The 18,974-nt window shown below is 36.2% G+C and overlaps 1 protein-coding gene across 5 annotated transcripts in view; it reads left to right on the top strand.

The window, feature by feature from the left end:
• The window catches only part of FOXJ3 (forkhead box J3), a 151,624-nt gene that overhangs the window by 106,939 nt on the left and 25,711 nt on the right, over nucleotides 1-18,974 (top strand). For 4 of the 5 annotated variants that reach the window (XM_073233755.1, XM_037002286.2, XM_073233754.1 and 1 more), the window contains 3 exons: nucleotides 5,137-5,238; nucleotides 13,311-13,439; nucleotides 16,694-16,868. In XM_073233755.1, coding sequence (XP_073089856.1) covers nucleotides 5,137-5,238; nucleotides 13,311-13,439; nucleotides 16,694-16,868 — 406 coding nt within the window. The remainder of the gene's footprint in view (nucleotides 1-5,136; nucleotides 5,239-13,310; nucleotides 13,440-16,693; nucleotides 16,869-18,974) is intronic. The other variant, XM_037002287.2, reaches the window with a different exon arrangement.

The following is an 18,974-nucleotide window of genomic DNA, read 5'->3' as shown; positions in this document are numbered from 1 at the left end:
ATATTCCACTGATATTTCTTTTATTATCTTTCCATCCAAGTATGTGTAGATGTGTTTTAATTATAATGCTACTTTTAAATCCTGTCTCATAATTCCAATGTCCTGGTCTTCTTATGGAAGGCTTCTATATATTGTCTTTTCTCTTGAAAATAGGTTACATTTTCCTGTTACTTGTATGTCATGTAGTTTTGGATTGTATCTTGGACATTGTGAATGTTACATTATATAGCCTCTGGGTTCTACTGTAGTCTTCTGTAGAATAATGGTATTTTTGTGTTAGCTGCAGTTAACTATGTAAACTCAGACTGTAAGTTATCTCTCACCTTTTGTGGACAGTGATCCAATTTCATTTGATTCTTTAAGGTTGTGCTTTATTCTAATCTGCATGTGCATGGTTCAGGGCTCAGCTTGAGACTTTTGTGGTGTTTCATCCGCAGTGTTAGGGAAGCCCTTTGAATTACCTCCCCATGGGATTCCCTTCTCTCTCTGGCAGCTGGCTGTGTTTGCTTAGGCTCTTTTCTCTAGTTCCTCCTGGCAGAAAGTCAGCTTTAGCTGTTCACACTTTACATGTCCTGCCCAACCTTGAGGCAAAGCTGCAATAAAACAGGTCTCTCAAAGTTTTCACTTCTCTCCACAGTCTGCCTGTTTTATTTCTCTTGAGAATCTTCATCTTCTGTTAGCTGTCATTGTGTGTCTGCACTCCCTGCCCTGGCCCACATTTGTAGTTATGAGCAGAAGGAGGTTGGTCTGTGAGGCAATCATGCTACCATACTGGAAATGGGAACTGGAATGGGTAGGATTTTGATGTGGGGCAGGGTATAAAGAGGAGGCTACAGAAAGGACCTTTCACAAGCTGATTGGTGCCACATAGAGTAGAATCCTTTGTCCAGAATTTGGGTTTTGGCTGCAATAATAGTTATCCAAATACATTTTAGGATACCTAGATCCTTTGGCTTTACTAATCAGATACTCTTGTTGTTTGTTACTAACATAGAGTGAGTACACCTACAAATAAAAATACATACCATATTGCAGAGCAGATCAAAGCATGTAAAGAGAGTGTCTTTTATTCTCTTGACTGAACCAGACTGAAGAATCCATGAGGAATATTTAATTACAAGATCTAAAAAATTTACGTCTAATTTATAATAGCTGAAGCCATGAATCTGGTTTTGTGGGAAGACAGCCTTGTACCAAAGCTGTTTCCTTTCTCGGTCAAGATTGAACAGTCCTTTGTATCAGCAGATCCTCAGCATTGGTAGCATATGTACGTTCTAGTAGCCATCAAGCAGCTAGCATTTATTCTCTTTTATGTTAAGTCATTTCATTAATGCTTTTACCAGACTTCTAAAGTAAATGTCATAGTGTTCTTCTTATGGATGAGGAAAAGAGCACGAAGTTTTGAGTAATTTGCATGAAATCACACAACACAGCCTTCCTTTACCAGGGGGAGGAGTAAGAATTAAATAGTGAACCACTAGTTTGGACTGAAGACTACTGAGTTGAGTTAGAGGAACATGAGATTTGCAGTTTTCTAAAGTAATCTTCTGTGTTAATTTTGGGGTAGCTAAGGTGGCTGGCACCAAAATTGAGGTATAGTCAAAATTGTCTTTCTATTTCTTCCCACTTTTATTTCTGAAGCCCTTTTTATTTCACCTCACTCTCACTGTATATCCAGTGCCCAAGTGCTAGATCCTACCTTCTAGTGGTTTACCCTTGTCCTTTTTTTCCCATTTCAATCAAGATGCCTGTTCCCTACCTTCATAGATTATCTGATGAAAGAAATTCTTGCCAAGGGATTAAGTAATAAATAGATTAATCCCAGAACTGTGTCTCAGTGAAATTGTTCTCTTTCTCATCCAGTATGATCTTTAAAAATTCATATTCAGTTGGGATCATGTGTGGGACAAATACATTTTGCCAGAGAGGTGGTAATACTTAGCAGGAGTAGCATCATACCCACAAACTATGTCTGTCCTTCTTTAACTTTCATTATTGAAGTTGAACTCTCTTGAGGGTTCATCAAAGCAATAAAAGCCATCACTTATGAGAGCGAGAGGAGTTGGCACAGTCTACATCCAAATTCTGCTTTCAGTCTATGTCTTTGGGTTTGAAGTGAGTCTTTTGTAGGCAGCATATAGATGGGTCTTGGTTTTTTTTTATCCATTCAGTAACTCTTATGTCTTTTGATTGGTGCATTGAGACCATTTACATTTAGGGTGATTATCAATAGGTATGTACTTACTGCCATTGCAGGCTTTAGATTCATGGTTACCAAAGGTTCAAGGGTAATTCCCTTACTATCTAACAGTCTAATTTAACTCAACTTCATATACTATTACAAACACAACCTAAAGGTTCTTTTTTTTTTTATTCCTCCTTTTTCTTCCTCCTCCTTTGTTTGTATGTTATGAATTATATTCTGTACTCTGTCTGTCCCTTGGGTGACATCTGTTTAGGCTTAGGAATACTTCTATCTATAGGAGTCTCTCCAAAATGCACTGTTGAGGTGGTTTGTGGAAGGTAAATTCTCTCAGCTTTTGCTTATCTGAAAATTGTTTAATCCCTCCTTCACATTTAAATGAAACCTTGCCAGGTAGAATATTCTTGATTCAAGGCCCTTCTGCTTCATTGCATTAAATATATCATGCCACTCCCTTCTGACCTGTAAGGTTTCTGTTGAGAAGTCTGATGTTAGCCTGATGGGCTTTCCTTTGTATATGATCTTTTTTCTCTCTCTAGCTGCTTTTAAAAGTCTGTCTTTATCCTTGATCTTTGCCATTTTAATTATTGTATGTCTTGATGTTGTCTTCCTTGGGTCCCTTGTGTTGGGAGATCTGTGAATCTCCGTGGCTTGAGAGACTGTCTTCTTCCCCAGATTGGGGAAGTTTTCAGCAATTACCTTCTCAATGACACTTTCTATCCCTTTTTCTCTCTTGTCTTCTTCTGGTACCCCTGTAATGTGAATATTGTTCTGTTTGGATTGGTTACACAGTTCTCTCAATATTCTTTCTTTCTTTCTTAGAGATTCTTTTTTCTCTCTGTGCTCAGCTTCTTTATATTCCTCTTCTCTAATTTCTGTTCCATTTACCATCTCTTCTACTACATCTAATCTGCTTTTAAATCCCTCCATTGTATGTTTCATTTCAGATATGGAATTTCTTAATGATTGAATCTCCATCTTAAATTCATTCCTGAGTTTTTGAATATTTTTCTGTACCTCCATAAGCATGCTTATGATTTTTATTTTGAACTCTCAGGAAGATTGGTGAGTTCAGTTTCATTTGGCTTTTCTGGGGTTTATGAGATTTTGGTCTGCACCAGGTTCCCTTGACGTTTCATAATTCTATGTGGTGCCCTCTAGTGCCCAGAAGCTCTAGTCTCTGGAGCTGCTCAGCCCCTAGAGTGAGGTTGGAGGTCGTAGGAGAGCGGAGCTGGTGCCTGGTGGGAGGAAAGATCTGTTTCCTGATTCCCGCCTGCCCTGACTGTCTCCAGTGTCAGAACCAGTAGGCCAAGCACACAGGTGTAACGCTCTGTGCTTGGTGTCTCTAGCTGTTGTAGGCGGGGCCTCCCTCTAGATGGCCTGACACCAGCACAGTGACAGCCAGTTTATGAACAGGTGCCGGCAGGACAGGAGGAAGGCGCAGCAGACTGCGTGTCACAGTGGGGCCCCCGGAGCTGAGTAGGCAGCCAGGGGGATGGAGCGCCTGAAGCTCCTCAAAGTTACCAACCAGCTGGGCCAAGCGTGCCCAGACAACCTTGTCCAGCTCTCCCCTCCCCCGCGCAGCAATCTCTGTGCAAACCCTGCCCCTTCAGCAGCCCTCTCGCTGCTAGGAAGCCTCTCAGACCGCCTGCTTTTCCTCTGACAGAGTGGCTGGATGTGGAACCCCGTCCTCCGCAAACGGCCGTAATCTCAGTCTCTCAAGCACTCTGCCTGTCCCAGTTCCCCAACCCCCAGAGCACCACACAGTGTAGGTTTCTACTCCCAAAGCATACCTCCAGGACCGGGTGTTCAGCAGTCCCAGGCCTCCACCGCCACCCCCGCTCCGTTTCTCTTCCTTCCGCTGGTGAGCTGGGGTAGGGGAAGGGCTTGGGTCCCACTGGATTAAGGCTTTCCTACGTTACTCTGTTTCCTGAGGTCTCCTCTGTTCCTGAGGTCTGTATGCAGTCTGGTTCAGCCTTCTTTCTTGTTGCTGTTTTAGGGTTAGTTGTATTAATTAACTATATTTTTGTACTATTTGTGGTTTTGGGAGGAGTTCTCTGTCTCACCTCTCACCTTGAATCTTGACCTCTACATCCAAAATTCTAAATGTAGAATACCTTCTATATTGATTTTGACACTCATGTTAGCCCTATAAAAACTGCATATGAAGTGGTGTTATTAAGGATATTGTTCAGTTGTACTAAGAAAGGAGCAAAAATAAAACAACTGAGAGTTAAACCAGAGAGATTTATTTCTCTCACTGGTGAAAGTCTGAGCTGATACCTGGATCAGCTGGCTAACCAGCTCTGTTCCGCAAGGTCATTCAGATGTCCACATTCCTTCTAATCTTGTCTTGCCAGTAGTATTCCCCAGGGTATTATCCTCAGCTTTATGATTAAGCAGGATAACCACCACCAAATCTGTGTCCTAGTGTGTAAAAAGAAAAAAAGAGGGAATGGAGGGCAAACAAATTCCTTTCAAAGACATGACCTTGAAGTTTCACATATCACTGCTCACATCCCATTTGCCACTTGGCCATAACTAGCTGCAAATAAGTCTGGAACAGTAGTCTTTAGCTGGAAAGCCATGAGTTGATACTACAGAGTTCTATTACTAAAAGGAAGAAGAGGGGAGAATGAATATTAGGGGATCTTTAGCAGTCTCCATTGCAGAAGTTTATCTGTAATGTTTGCTAATCTGTCCCACAACCAATTAAAAGAGTTGGTAAAGAGTAGCCATACCAGTGGACTTTGTGATAGCAGTTTATTAGCATATTAAAATATAGTAGAAGAGATTTCAGTAGTGATTTAAGTTCATTATCAGAGACAAAGCACAAAGCTAGATGTTGGAGAATTTGATGAAATACCTTCAAATGGTGTTCAAGTTGTTGGATATATGAGTTAATAATTATTTATTTTGTTCTTGTATTTTAGGCCTCAACTCCATATAGCATAGATTCAGATTCTTTGGGAATGGAGTGTATTATTTCGGGAAGTGCCTCTCCAACTCTGGCAATCAACACTGTGACTAACAAAGTAATTCCATTTTTTAACACTTTGAAATGTTACTGAGTAAGACATTTAATTTGCCTTATAATAAGCAAGAGAGTTCTATGTGGTTGAATTTAAAGGTGATACAAATTTGGCTAATCCATAAATGGTAGCCTGTTGAAAGCTGAATCTGTAATGTTTGTAGGAATGCCCAAGTTAAAAGAAAACATTTCTCTGAAGAAATTGGAAAATACTTATCGGGAAGCTCTATATTAACTTAGATTCTTGATATTGCCAGTTCCCATTGATAGAATTTTTGGCCAACATTTTACTGAATCAATTTGTTGTAGAATCACTGATTATCCTTCTAAGTATGTGATTGTAAAAAAAGATTTTCATACTCCCAGAGAATCAACAGAATCAGGTAAAAGAAATAATTTGGACAGATTCATAGAGTTCATTGAAATGATGGTCAACCTGTTTCATGATATTCAAGTCTAGGTATGTACTGAGAAATAGTATATAATAGTCTGCTGGCTTTTTTTTTTTTTTTTTTTAAGTAAGGGTCAAAACTTTGTACCAACTGTTTAGATAATATAGTGGGATACAGATGTCTCTTTTTTACAAGATAATTTCTTAATCTCAAATCTCAAAACCCAGAAAGACTCTGGGAGGTTCGTGAAGTAACTCAGTTCTATGCATCTGTTTCCTTTCATAGTAGACCATGGGCATCTTGAAGCCATACATTTCTCATACTCTTTTTCACTCTTGCTTTCACCCTCCCACTTTCTCTCTCCCTTGCTTTTATTTGCTCTTGTGCTATCTGTCTCTCTCCTTCTTTCGTATGCATATACAGAAACACAAACACATACACAGTTGTACTAACATTGTATATTTTCATTTGTGGAAAGATAATGAATAAACAGAAGACAGATTATAATCAGAGAAACTAATTGGATTTCCAGATTCTATTGCAGGCCTACCAAATGAGTTACTTTATCTTTATGGATAGGACCCAAAAATCTGTACTTTAAAAGTCATCCCTAATGGTGTCCACCTAGACTTGAGAATTTCTGGTGAAGCAGATGGGTTGGAATCAGAAATACTCAATACTCATCTTTGCAGTAGTCCAAGTAGGAGATACTGAGGCCTAAACATAGACAGTTGTAGCTATTAGGGAACAGTTAATGCTGGGACTTCATGACTGAATAATGTGGGGGTCAAAGGAACTGGAGTTTTTGAACTTTTGTTTCCAGATCCAGTGGAATAGCTAGTTTCAGATTTACCTTTCTCCCTATGTATGTAAAATTCCACCAACCTCACACCAGTAAAAAATGGGGGTGATATAAGAGAAGAAGATTGCCAGGTCTGCAAGGGCAAAGAGCCCAGAAAAAAGGGAAATAGATTGAGATAAAGCCCTGTAGATATACTTCCTTGGTACATTTCCCAAATATTAGTGCATGACAGAGAGGCTGAAAAGAAAACAGCAGGACATAGCAGTTAATTGAGCTCAAGAGACCAAAACTAAAGGTGGGGTCTACCAAACAGCCAGGGCTTGAGGACTAAGAACTTGAGGAATTTTAGAAGTGAATTCAACTTTTTGCAAGTAATGTTCATTTAAGGCATTGCTAACCCCTAACTCACGTGTGCTTGGGCTTAGACAGACAAATCAAGTGGCTTTTTCACTAGCCAGAATTCAGCAGTCTCACATAAAAGGGGTGACAAAAATTATAGTTCATGATCCTCTAGGAGAAGGGAGCCATGATAAACACCCCAAGTCTTTCAAGTTGATACCTCGAAAGGGTTATGTTCCATGAGTAAGGGCAAACCAAAATAGACCAGCCTCAACTTGTTATTAGGGTGGTATGCTAATTTTCTTCTGCTTGCCAAAAGAAAACTAAATCCTTTGTGGAAAAAAATAACAGCATCTTGAGCTTTTGCAAATTTTTGTAAGTAAAGTCTCACCTTAAGTGACAATTTTAAGTCATTCCAGGAAACAGGACCAAATAATTAAATACCAAGGGGTGGTGTGTGTATGTGTGTATGTGGCGGGGTGGGAAGCAGTATAAAACATAACCACAAGTGATCTAAATATTGATTAAAAATAACTATGAGTACTGTGTTCAAGAAAATAGAAGAATTATAGAAAATTTATCAGACTTGGTGTGTGTTTGGAAGAATCAAGAGGAAACTGGAACTGAAAAATAATAAACTAGAACAGAAATTCAAGATTCAATAGATGGGTTTAACAGTAGATTAGATAAATCAGAGGAAAGAACTAATGAACTGGAAAATGGGTCAGTAGATAATAATGCAGATTGAAATACAAGACAAAAAAGGATGGAAAATTCAGAAAGCTGAAGAGATGAATGGGGTATTGGGGAAAGGTTTAATAAACTTGTCACTAAGGTTCCACAGGAGAAACCTTCAATGGGGCACTTGTCAGTGTGTGAGTTGAGGGAGCTACAACTAGGGAAAGAATCACCTGAAAAGATTGATTGGGCAGTCACTGAGACTTTTATAGGGCCACACATAGTTATTCCTATCACAGTGAAATACTTAATAATTCACAGGTAATTAGGTAAAGTACTTAGGCTTTTGGAATTAGCCCTAGACTAAAATCATGTGGTTCTACATATGTACCTTAAAAGCAAAATCCAAAAGAATTAAATTATTTTCAAGTGATTTGACTTTTTAATTTAAATTTTTTGAAATGTAATTCAGAGACTATAAAACTCACCCCTTTAAAGTTTACAATTCAATGGTTTTTAGAATACTCACAAGGTTGTGCAGCTGTCAGTCACCATCTAATTCCAGAGCATTTTTCACCCCCAAAAGAAAGCCCCATACCCTTAGCATTCATTCTCCATTCCCTCCATCTCCTGGTAATCATTAATCTACTTTCTCCCTCTACAGATTTGCCTATTCTGGACATTTCATATAAATGGAATCGTATACTGTGTGACCTTTTATGTCTGACCTCTTTAAACATGCTTTCAAGGGTCATCCTTGTTACAGCATGTATCAGTATTTCATTCCTGTTGTCAAATAAATTAACTGTATCCCAGAATAAAGCTTCAGAACATTTATAGGAATACAAAAATACTCACTTAATAATGTAAAATCCACAGTGGTCTGACATCCAGTAAAAAATTACCAGGCAGGCAAAGAAACAGTAAAGAACAATCCATTACTAGAAAAAGACATTTAAACAATCACCATAAGCCAAGACAAGGAAACATCCTGTGTCATCAGCAAATGTATGGACAATAATGAAAGTGTGTATATACACGCACACACATACACACAATGGATTATTCAGCCATGAGGAAGAAGGAAATCCTGCCATTTGTGACAATATGGATGGGCTGTGAGGACATTATTATAAGTGAATAAGGCAGGCAGAGAAAGACAAATACTGTATGATATCACTTATATGTGGAATCTAAAAAGCCAAACTCCTAGAAACAGAATATAATGTTGATTACCACAGACTAAGGGGTGGGGAAATAGAGAGATGATGATCAAAGGGTACAGACTTTTGGTTATAAGATTATTAAGTTTTGGGATGTAAATTAGTACAACATGGTAATTATAGTTAGTGACACTGTATTATATACATGGAATTTTGCCAGGAGAATAGATCTTTAATATTCACAGTACAAAAAAAATAATAATTGTATGTGAGGTGATGAAGATTATGAAGTTAATGCTAAGGTGGTAATCATTTTGCAGTATATAAATGTATCAAATAAACACATTTTACACCCTAAATTTTACACGTGGTATGTCAGTTATATCTCAGTAAGCTGGAAAAAAGCCCATTTTATAACTGTATTAATGAAGAAGCTAAAGGACAGGTTAAACATGTGTAGACACATGGAAGATATTTAGAAAACCCAGATTTTATCTCTCTAGGATATTTTATCCTTAGATATAAAAATTAGAACATCTGAGTTCAAAAATACAGTGGATGGGGTTAACATCAGACTAGACATTGTAGAAGGAAAGATCAGTGAATTGAAGATAATAGCAATAAAAGTCATCCAAAATGAAACACATAGAGAAAAGACCGTAAAAAAGTCAGTTGAGCATTAGTGATCTGGGGACAGCATCAAGCAACCTAATTATGTGTAATTGAAGTTCCTGATGGAAATGTGGATCTACACAAAGGAATTAAGGACACCAGAAATGGTAACTTTGTGGGTAGACAAGAAGTTTTTTTTTTAAAATTAGATCTCTTTCAAAGATAATAAACTATTTAATGCAGAAATAACAGAAATGGGTTTTGGGTTTGTGACATGTAGAAGTAGAATACATGGCAATAATAGTCTTCAGGCAGGGAGAGGAGAAATAGAAGTGTTATGAAAGAAAAAAGCATAAAGTTTGGGTAGTCAGTAATAAAGTTATTATTCACAGATGACATGATTATTTATAGGGCAAATTCAAAGGAATCTACAGATCAACTGTTAGAATTAATAAGTGAGTTTATCAAGGTCTTGTTGTAAGAACAATGCTTGACTTGAGAAATCAATTGTATTTCTGTATATACTGGCCATGGAAAATGAGAAAATGAAAAGACAACATGTCAGCATTCAAAAATATCATATACCTAGAATTAAATGAAAGATAAACTACACAGAAAACTTTAAAAAATTCTCAGAAATGAAGAAGATACAAATAGATGGATATATAATTTTCATACAGAAGATTGTTGTAAAGAAGTCAGTGTTTGCTAAATTGATCTACAGATTTAATATGATCCCAATCAAAATTCATGATGTTTTTTGGGAGGGAGGGAGGAAAGGAAGTAGAAAATGACAGCTGATCTTAAGATATAAATGGAAATCCAAATGACTTAGTAGTTGAAGAAGATACTGAAGAAAAAATAAGAGAGGATTTATACTTCTGCATATCAAGAGTAACCTACATTAATTGAAAGTGAGGTGTTGGCATAAGAATAGACAGACTTATAAATCAGAATTCAGTGATGTTTTTCAGCAGATGGTGCTAGATTTTAGTGGAAAACAGATTTTCCATTTACAAAAATTCCAGATGGATCCTAGACATAAATATAAATGAGTGAATTTTAAGAAGTGGAATTAAGTAGTAAAGATTAAGAGCAGATAATGTGATAGAAAACAAAGTTTTGTGTAATCCTTTAGCTAAATTTACTGGAAAGGGACAGAAAAGGATACATATTGTATGATTCCATTTATACTTAAAAGAGGAAAATAGGAAATTAGAAAAATAGGAAAATCAATCAATAGTGGTAGAAGTGTGTAGAGTGACTACAGAAAGTGGGGATGGAGAGACTGATGGTGAATGATTGGCACAGTGCATGAGCAGGCCTTCTGGAACGCTGGTAATGTTCTGTATGAGCAGTTCTATGGTTTGTGGAAGCCTGGGTAACCAAGACCTTTTTAGGGATTTCACAAGATCAAAACCATGATAACACTAAAACATTATTTGTCTCTCCTTCATTTTTGTATTTTCACTGATGCAGCAAAATTAGTGGTATATATTAGCACAAATCAAGGCAGAGACACTGAACTGTACTAGTAGTCCTTGTATTCACTGATACACACCCTTCAGATTTAAAAAAAAATACTAGTGAAGCAGGAGAAATAGTTTTATTAAGTTGTGACCTCTCAGTATGTGTCTTTTTAATATTCTATGTGATGAAATGGGACATATGCATAAAACACACTAAATATTGATTATATAGTAGTTCCTTCAAGAAAGAGCACTTGTGTGATTGAGTTGGATGTTAAACTAGCAGCTTTGTTCATAGCTTATTGTTTTTACTTCAAAGAACAACTGACAGTGCTATTCAGATTTGGCTGTTTGGCAGATGTTAGTGAAAATGAACAAAGTAACTGTAATTTCAAGGAAAACAGTTGACAGTATCTCTTGCCAATAATAAAAGTTGAGCTTTTAAGCAAAAGTAAAGTTTGGAAAACTTAAATTCACCACAGCAAGTCTGATAACTTCCCACTCTTTATGTTGGTGATGTTAACACATGTGATGTTTTGATGTTGTATAATGAAAAGTGTCAATATTTGGAAGATCTCTGTAACTTTTAGTGGTCCAGTATTTTCCAAAAGACCCATGCATACTGTTAACAAAATTATGCATGGATGAATGATCCATTCAGTGTACAAAATGGTAGGTTTTAATGTAACAGAGTATAAGAAATTTATTTGTCATATGTCAGGTTTCAGATAGTTTCTGTACTTTGATCTGGGTGATGCTTACACAAGTACACCCATTTTGTAATAAACTAGTAATTTGTGCACTTAACTCTATGTATTACATTTTAATAAAGATGTTTAGCTTCCTTCCAAATAAAATAAGCTATGAGGATTTGTCAAAGATGATGGAGAGTATTTCTGACTTGTGTGACAGGTAACAGCATGGATAGAAAAGAATGAGCATTATATGTAATATAAAATGTTACACATGCCAATAAAATGACCATAGGGTGCTTGTAATATGTTAATTATAAGGCAAATAAAAAAATATTTCACCCTGATCAATCTTTAGCTTAGGTGAGTAGAGCAGATTTCTGCCTTGGTGGTGTTTTAATTGGGTACTTATATTATACCACGTTAGATACAAAAATATGGTATACTATGTTATATTATTTTGGTCTGCTTTACTCCATCTGTTCTGTGTCAAGTGAAAAGTAATTGCAATACAAAAAAAGGGTATTTAGCAAAGCTGTATTGGATGATATTTTACCATCCTTGGTAAAAGAGCTTTGAGGGTGTGGGTGTGTATGTCACCTTGTTTTTAGCCATAGCTGAGATGGGTACTCTACAGACTCCAAAGGTTAGGATATCCTGGTACCCATTATTAACCATTCTTGTATCTTCAGTTTTGATTGATTATTCCTAGAAGCCCATAAGGTTTATTTTTTTAATGAAATTTCCATTGGAGGTATTTATCAGAAAAATCTTTGCCAGAATTTTCTTTATCTCTTCTTCTACTGTTGCCTTATTAGTTCCTAGATGTATAATTGTTCTTAGCTGATGTGAATGTGGGACAGTTTGGTTTTCTCTAAAGTATAGAGGCATATGTGCCTAGTTTGCCACATATTTGGCTTTTTTTGGCAAATGTTTGTGAGCATTAAGCATGACCCCATTTTCAGCACAGACAGAAGGCTAATACTAGCTCAGTTGGTTATTAAATTCAGTAAGTATTAATACACTGAACAGAAAATACTGTGCTTCTTACGATTAATTGGGGACTCAAGCTAATAGTCTAGTAGTAGATAAAAATTTGATAACAATTAGACAGTACATAAAGCCACATGTATTAATTGTGCCCCTGGAAGTAGGAGTAAAGAAAGTAAAGTTAGTAGTGACATCTGAATAAACCCTGAAGCATAGTTAGGCTAGTTTCCTGTTTTAAAAGTCTTTGTTTATTTTCTAATTAAAAATTACAGTGCTTGTTATAAACAGACTTGAGCACAGTAAAAATAGATACTATCAGTGCTGAAAATCCTCAGGAATATCTAGCCCCCTTCCAGTTAACCATTGTTAATAGTTTGATTTATAGTCCTTCACATATAATGTATGTATTAGCCTCTTGTTATTTTAAAAAATTACATTACGTATCTGTGATTCTGCAAATGTGTCAGATGATCAAATTTCCAATTTTCAATATTATAAACACTATGGTGCCTATGATTTTTGTTTTTAAAGTTCTATCTTTTATGTTCTTTTTTTTGATGCCTAAGATTTTAATAGAAGAGAATAGTAGTTTTGCTGAAGGTTTGAGTAAGGATAAATTTATGTGTTTTAGAAATACTTGACAGTAAAAATCTATAATCTTCTGTTATTAAATGTTGATAACTTATTAAACCTGATAGTAAATTGAATTTATGTACCTCTGGATGGGACATATACTTTAGTTTGAAATAAATCATTTCATGGTGAATGGAGTTAGTGATAAAGGGCTTGGAATTGAGGGTAGGTAACACCAAAGGAAATATCACTAACATTTTGTCTCCCTGCCACATATACAGTTTAATTGTATTTTGTGGAGTTGCTTAAAAAGTACTCTAATTGTAGTAACTATTTATTCAAATGTTACTCTTCTTTATATTCCAGGTAACATTGTACAACACTGATCAGGATGGTAGTGATAGCCCACGCAGTAGCCTTAACAACAGTCTCTCAGATCAGAGTTTGGCATCTGTTAATTTGAACAGTGTTGGAAGTGTGCATAGTTACACTCCGGTAAGTCTTGGTGAAGTTAACTTCTTTGTTGAGTACTCATTTAGGACTTAAAGCTAAACCAAGTGTAACTAGAAGGCAAATAAAAAGATATTTCACCCTGATCAATCTTTTAGCTTAGGTGAGTAGAGCAGATTTCTGCCTTGGTGGTGTTTTAATTGGGTACTTATATTGTACCAAGTTAGATACAAAAATATGGTATACTATGTTATATTATTTTGCTCTGCTTTACTCCATCTGTTCTGTGTCAAGTGAAAAGTATTTGCAATACAAAAAAAGGGTATTTAGCAAAGCTGTATTGGATGATATTTTACCATCCTTGGTAAAAGAGCTTTGAGGGTGTGGGTGTGTATGTCACCTTATTTTTAGCCATAGCTGAGATGGGTACTCTACAGACTCCAAAGGTTAGGATATCCTGGTACCCATTATTAACCATTCTTGTATCTTCAATTTTGGTCTGGAAAAACAAAGCTATGCTGTAAAAAGGACCTATGTGTGAGTATTCTTGCTCTTGTGCTGATTTTGTTACCTATTGTAAGAACATGACCCTTGTGTTAGTAATACTTGTTTTCAAATCATTTGGCAGTTATCCTTCTTAGAAGACAGAACAGAGCCAAAGAGACATATATACCGCACTTTGGTATAAATTTGATCTCAGCAGATCACTTGCTGTTCCAAGATGAGAATCAGATAAAAATTTACACAGGACAAAGATACAAAGGAGTGGGGATTGATACAAGACAGTGAAAAAGGGAAACAAAAATTCAGAGCAGAATTGAAATTCACATTGAATGTAGGGGGAAAAAAGTGATTCTGCAAAACTGTTATCAGTGCTCTAAGGAAAGAAAACTAGAAGAGTCTCCCAGAATGCAGAAGAAACAGATAAAGGAAAAACAGTTATTGAAAAGAAGACAATAGATAAGGTGAATTGAGAATTATTAGTGTCCATGAAAAAAAACCAGAAGAGTTGGTAAAGAGGTGGTTCTCAGAAGAAACAGAGATTAAAAAGATTACTGAGTTCTAGGAAAAGTTAATGGGAAAAACCTGTATCTAGACATGTAATGACAAACTTTAAAATTTTAGAAATAGTCATCCATATACTCAGGAAAAATAAGATCGGACAGAATAATATGATAAGACAGATAATACTAAACAACAGGAAATAATGGCACACTTTATGTAGAGTTTGAGGGAATAGGTTTGGAATTATAAATACTACGCCCAGCCAGATTTTCATTCATAACTGAAGTCAAGAGAAAGATACTCTTTGATATTCAGAAGTTAGCATCCTACCCTTGCTTTCATGAGAAAAATTACTTAGCTAAACAAGAGGTGAATAAGTACTCCATATGATGAAGTAATGATAATAAAAGGACTAGTTGGAGCTTTGAAGCAAATTAAACAAAGATTTAATTACTTTAAATTACTTGAAAAAAATTTGAATCTTGAAACCAAATGAAATCAAAGAAAATGTGGTTTATTATCACAAAATATAGTAGAGGAAGAATTAACATTTATAAAACTAGGTGACAGAAGGAAGAACAAATGTGTCTGTTATTCCAGTACACATAAGAGGGCTAAGTGCCCCTAATAAAAGCTAACCATTGCAACCTTTTTTCATTTAATAATGAGATACCAAGTGGCCATAAAGCATTCTTTTTTTTGGTATCATTAATGTATAATTACATGAGCAACATTATGGTTACTAGACTCCCCCCATTATCAAGTCCCCACCACATACCCCATTACAGTCACTGTCCATCAGCATAGTAAGATGCTATAGAATTACTACTTGTCTTCTCTGTTTTATACTGCCTTCCCTGTGCCACCCCCCACATTATGTGTGCTAATCATAATGCCCCTTTCCCTCCCTTAGCCCCCCCATCAAGCATTCTTCAAGCAACTGTAGCATCAGCTGCTGGTTGTCTTGTTACATATCCATAGATTGAGCCTGTAAGGACACAGCCCAAATGCATTGAGACAGTTTTATTACCTATGCAGATGGTATAAGCCAGACCAGCATGGTGTCACCTTCCCACAAGAAGCCAGGAGCAAAGTCCATACTACAGCTAAGCAGTTGTATGACTTGCAGCTGTATCCTTAAGGAGTGAGATAGAAAGTCTTCTGCCTCACTAGAAAGAGAGGCAGATAAGAAATGAGTCTCCTGGCAACCTCCTGCAAGACAGAGAGGTGAATGAGAAACTGCCCTGTGGCTGCCTCCGGCAACACAGGAAGGCAGATGAGAAATGGTGGATGAGAATTTGCTTCTCGTAAGACTGTTCATCATCCCATGTTCTAGGACAGTCATAGGGTATTCACTGAGGCTTAGTTCTTCCTGCCCTTGGCCTCACCTACATGGTCTGTGGGGATGTGGGATGTGTAAGGTCACCAGAGTGCCAGTGGTGGAGCCATCCCCCTACACAAAATTTTTCCATGTTATTGCAAACTCCTTACAGGCATAATTTTGAATAGCTGCGTATATTTACAGTGAATGTTCATATCTTAATTTTTTAAAACACTAAATAGTAGTTTACCACCCCTTGGTATAATGTTTAAGTGATTATTTTTTATTGATTTTATTTCTAGTTGTGCTGCCTTTGGAGATAATCTTATTTTTTAGGTGTTTATGGTACTTTTCAGTACCATTGCAGAGCTCAAGGTGCCTTGCTCTATTTTTCTTAGAATCTCCTTTGTCTTCTACCTTTCATTTCTCATTCCCTCTCATTTTCATTAAAAGAAAAACTTCCACTTAGAAATGAAGAGTTAGGTTATTGAAGCTCCTTGCTGCTTTAGGAAGTGCTGCACAATCTGACTCAACAGTACTTGGAGTTTAAGTACTTAAAAATTAATTGAATAAATGAACGAGAAATCAGTAGTTTCATAGTATGGTGGAGTTTGAGGTGAAACTGCTTCTGTAGACATCAAAGTGAAGATTCTATAGAAACTAGAAGAGTTCTATCCTAGCTCATCACTTACTTTGTATGATCTTGGGGAGGTCATTTAACTTCTTTGAACTCTTTCCCCTCTTCTGTGAGATGTGGAGGTTGGATTAGATTTCTATGGTTCTTAAAGTTCCAGGTTATCTTTGGGGTCCATCCTTTATGTGAACCTAACTTAACAGAGGATGGGTGAGCCAAAGACAAGGAAATTATTTCCTTGGGGTCCTGGAAGCTATTCTAATATTTTCAGTTATGTATTTTATGTTACCAATTCTGATATACAGATACTAAATTAGTAGTATTTTCTTTTAAAATTAGGTGACAAACCACCCAGAACCACTCTCTCAGTCATTAACTCCTCAACAGCAGCCACAGTACAACCTTCCAGAGCGAGACAAACAACTACTTTTCTCAGAATATAATTTTGAAGATCTCAGTGCCTCATTTCGGAGCCTTTATAAATCAGTTTTTGAGCAGTCACTTAGTCAACAAGGTGAGTTTTTAAAAATAACTCTTTTGTAAAGGATGTTTTTATTGAAAACTTACCTTATAAGAATAGCTTTCACGTAGCAGCTGGTTTTATCTTCTTAATTACGGAACATTATCATCATGACGAGAATTGAATCCTCTTTGTGCCTTCGCTGTGCTCTGTATATGTTTATATCCTAGCACAAGAATGGCAAATAAATGTCTTGCATGCCTACTTCACTTGATTACTAGTGGTGTCCTGGAGCACTGTGGTGAAGAATTCTGACATTGCATCTGTGCATGTTGGAAAGACTGCCATGGTTAATTAGTGATGTCTGGTCTTGTGAAGTGTTTGAGTTGTAAATGATCCACCACAGGAGTTGAGGTGCTTTGCCTTTCTCAGACTGGTAGTGGCAGAGACAACTATTGGAATATGGTAGTGCCAAATTTGCAATTTCATGTATGGTACTTAAAAGCAAACACGTTGGTTAATGGTAAGCTCTGGCTCATTGTCTTAAACAACATATTTACATCAGATTTTAACACTAAATGATTTTAGTTGAGATACAGTATTAAAAACATCTCAGCCAAAATCCTAGTTGGTACTATGTGGTACTGTCCCATTGGCTGCTGGTTTAATTTTAGTCAGAGTCAGGTGATAGGATCAGATGTTGCATTGTCTTTCACTTATAGAACAGTCGTCAGAAATTGCTGGAAGCTTTATTATTGAAGTATTGCCTAGCTGCTTTGTTTGGTAGGTAAACTATTTATACCCCAACTCAGAGAGTATACCTGTTCACAGCAGTGAAACAAAATAGACAAAGATCCCTGTTTTTTACATTTTAATATTTATCATGAACAATTACTATGAAATTTAATATTACATACATCATACATCAGTGAATGTCAATAACTTGTAAGGAAGTTGGTTTTCTGGTTTAAAGTAAGATTCATGTATTTTCTCAGATTTTATTTAAAATTTTCTATCTGTAAAAGTACAAAAAAAAACCCAATATATAATTCCGCACAGCAAATTCATAATAGAAAAATATAGTTGATCTTTGAGTAGCTCGGGTTTAAACTGCATGGATCCACTTATATGCAGTGTTTTTTTTTCCAATAAATGTATTGGAAATTTTTTTTGGAGATTTACAACAATTGGAAATAACTTCTTTTCTGTAGCTTACTTTATTGTGAAAATACAGTAAATATAATACGTATACAAAATGTTCATCGACTCTAGATGTTAGCAGTTAAGTGTTTTGGTTAATAATAGGTTGTTACTAGTTAGGTTTTGGGGGGAGTCAAAAGTTGTATGTGGATTTTTGACTATGCACGGTGGATTGTTGCTCCTAAACCCTGTGTGTCAAGGGTCTACTGTACTGACTTTAAAATAACAATGGTGACAATTTCTGAAGTATCACACTGATTTAAAAAAAAGCATTGAGAGGAATTCTAAGTTCTAGTCCAGGCTCTACCATATAGTCAGCTGAGTTACCTTCACCTTTCTAGACCTCAGCATGTTCCCATTCATACAGTAAAGAAAACTAGACTAGATTGATGGTTTTCAAATTGTTCTCTTAAGAGCCCTAGGCTTCTGTGAAGTTCTCAGTGAGGAGAAGTGTGCAGGTGAAGAGGGAGATCTAGCATGTTTACTTCCCTGGCCTCAAAAAAAGCAGCTTCACATTTACCATTTATATACTGGGCTTCTGAAAGAACTTTATTTTACTGGGATTGAAAATGCTGATATGGGTCATACCTGGTTTCCCTCTTAAAATCCTGTTGGAAATAATGAAATTACTCCTTTCTTTAATCTTACTGTAGTAATTCTTATAGTTTCTTATAAATGATAGTTTTCCAGGGCCAAAACAAGAACTTTTATTAACTCTTCTACCTATAAAACCATAACCTGTTAGGTTTTAAGATTACCTTAGAACATACTCTAATATAATTTAACTGTTAATAACAAGTAGGAGAATTATTTTTATTTTATTTAAAGAGTTTAATTCTTTTATTGACTGACACTGTGATGCAGGATTTTATTTTTTATTTAATAAAATTTTTTGTGTTTGGTTCAGCAAACTCATGTGTGAGCCATCCTTTGGGATGTGAAAATAGCCTAGTTGTATAG

Source organism: Manis javanica, chromosome 4 (genome assembly GCF_040802235.1).
Source record: "Manis javanica isolate MJ-LG chromosome 4, MJ_LKY, whole genome shotgun sequence".
NCBI lineage: Eukaryota > Metazoa > Chordata > Mammalia > Pholidota > Manidae > Manis > Manis javanica.
Note: the sequence above shows the minus strand (reverse complement) of the source record. Positions and strands in the feature narration are given on the sequence as shown.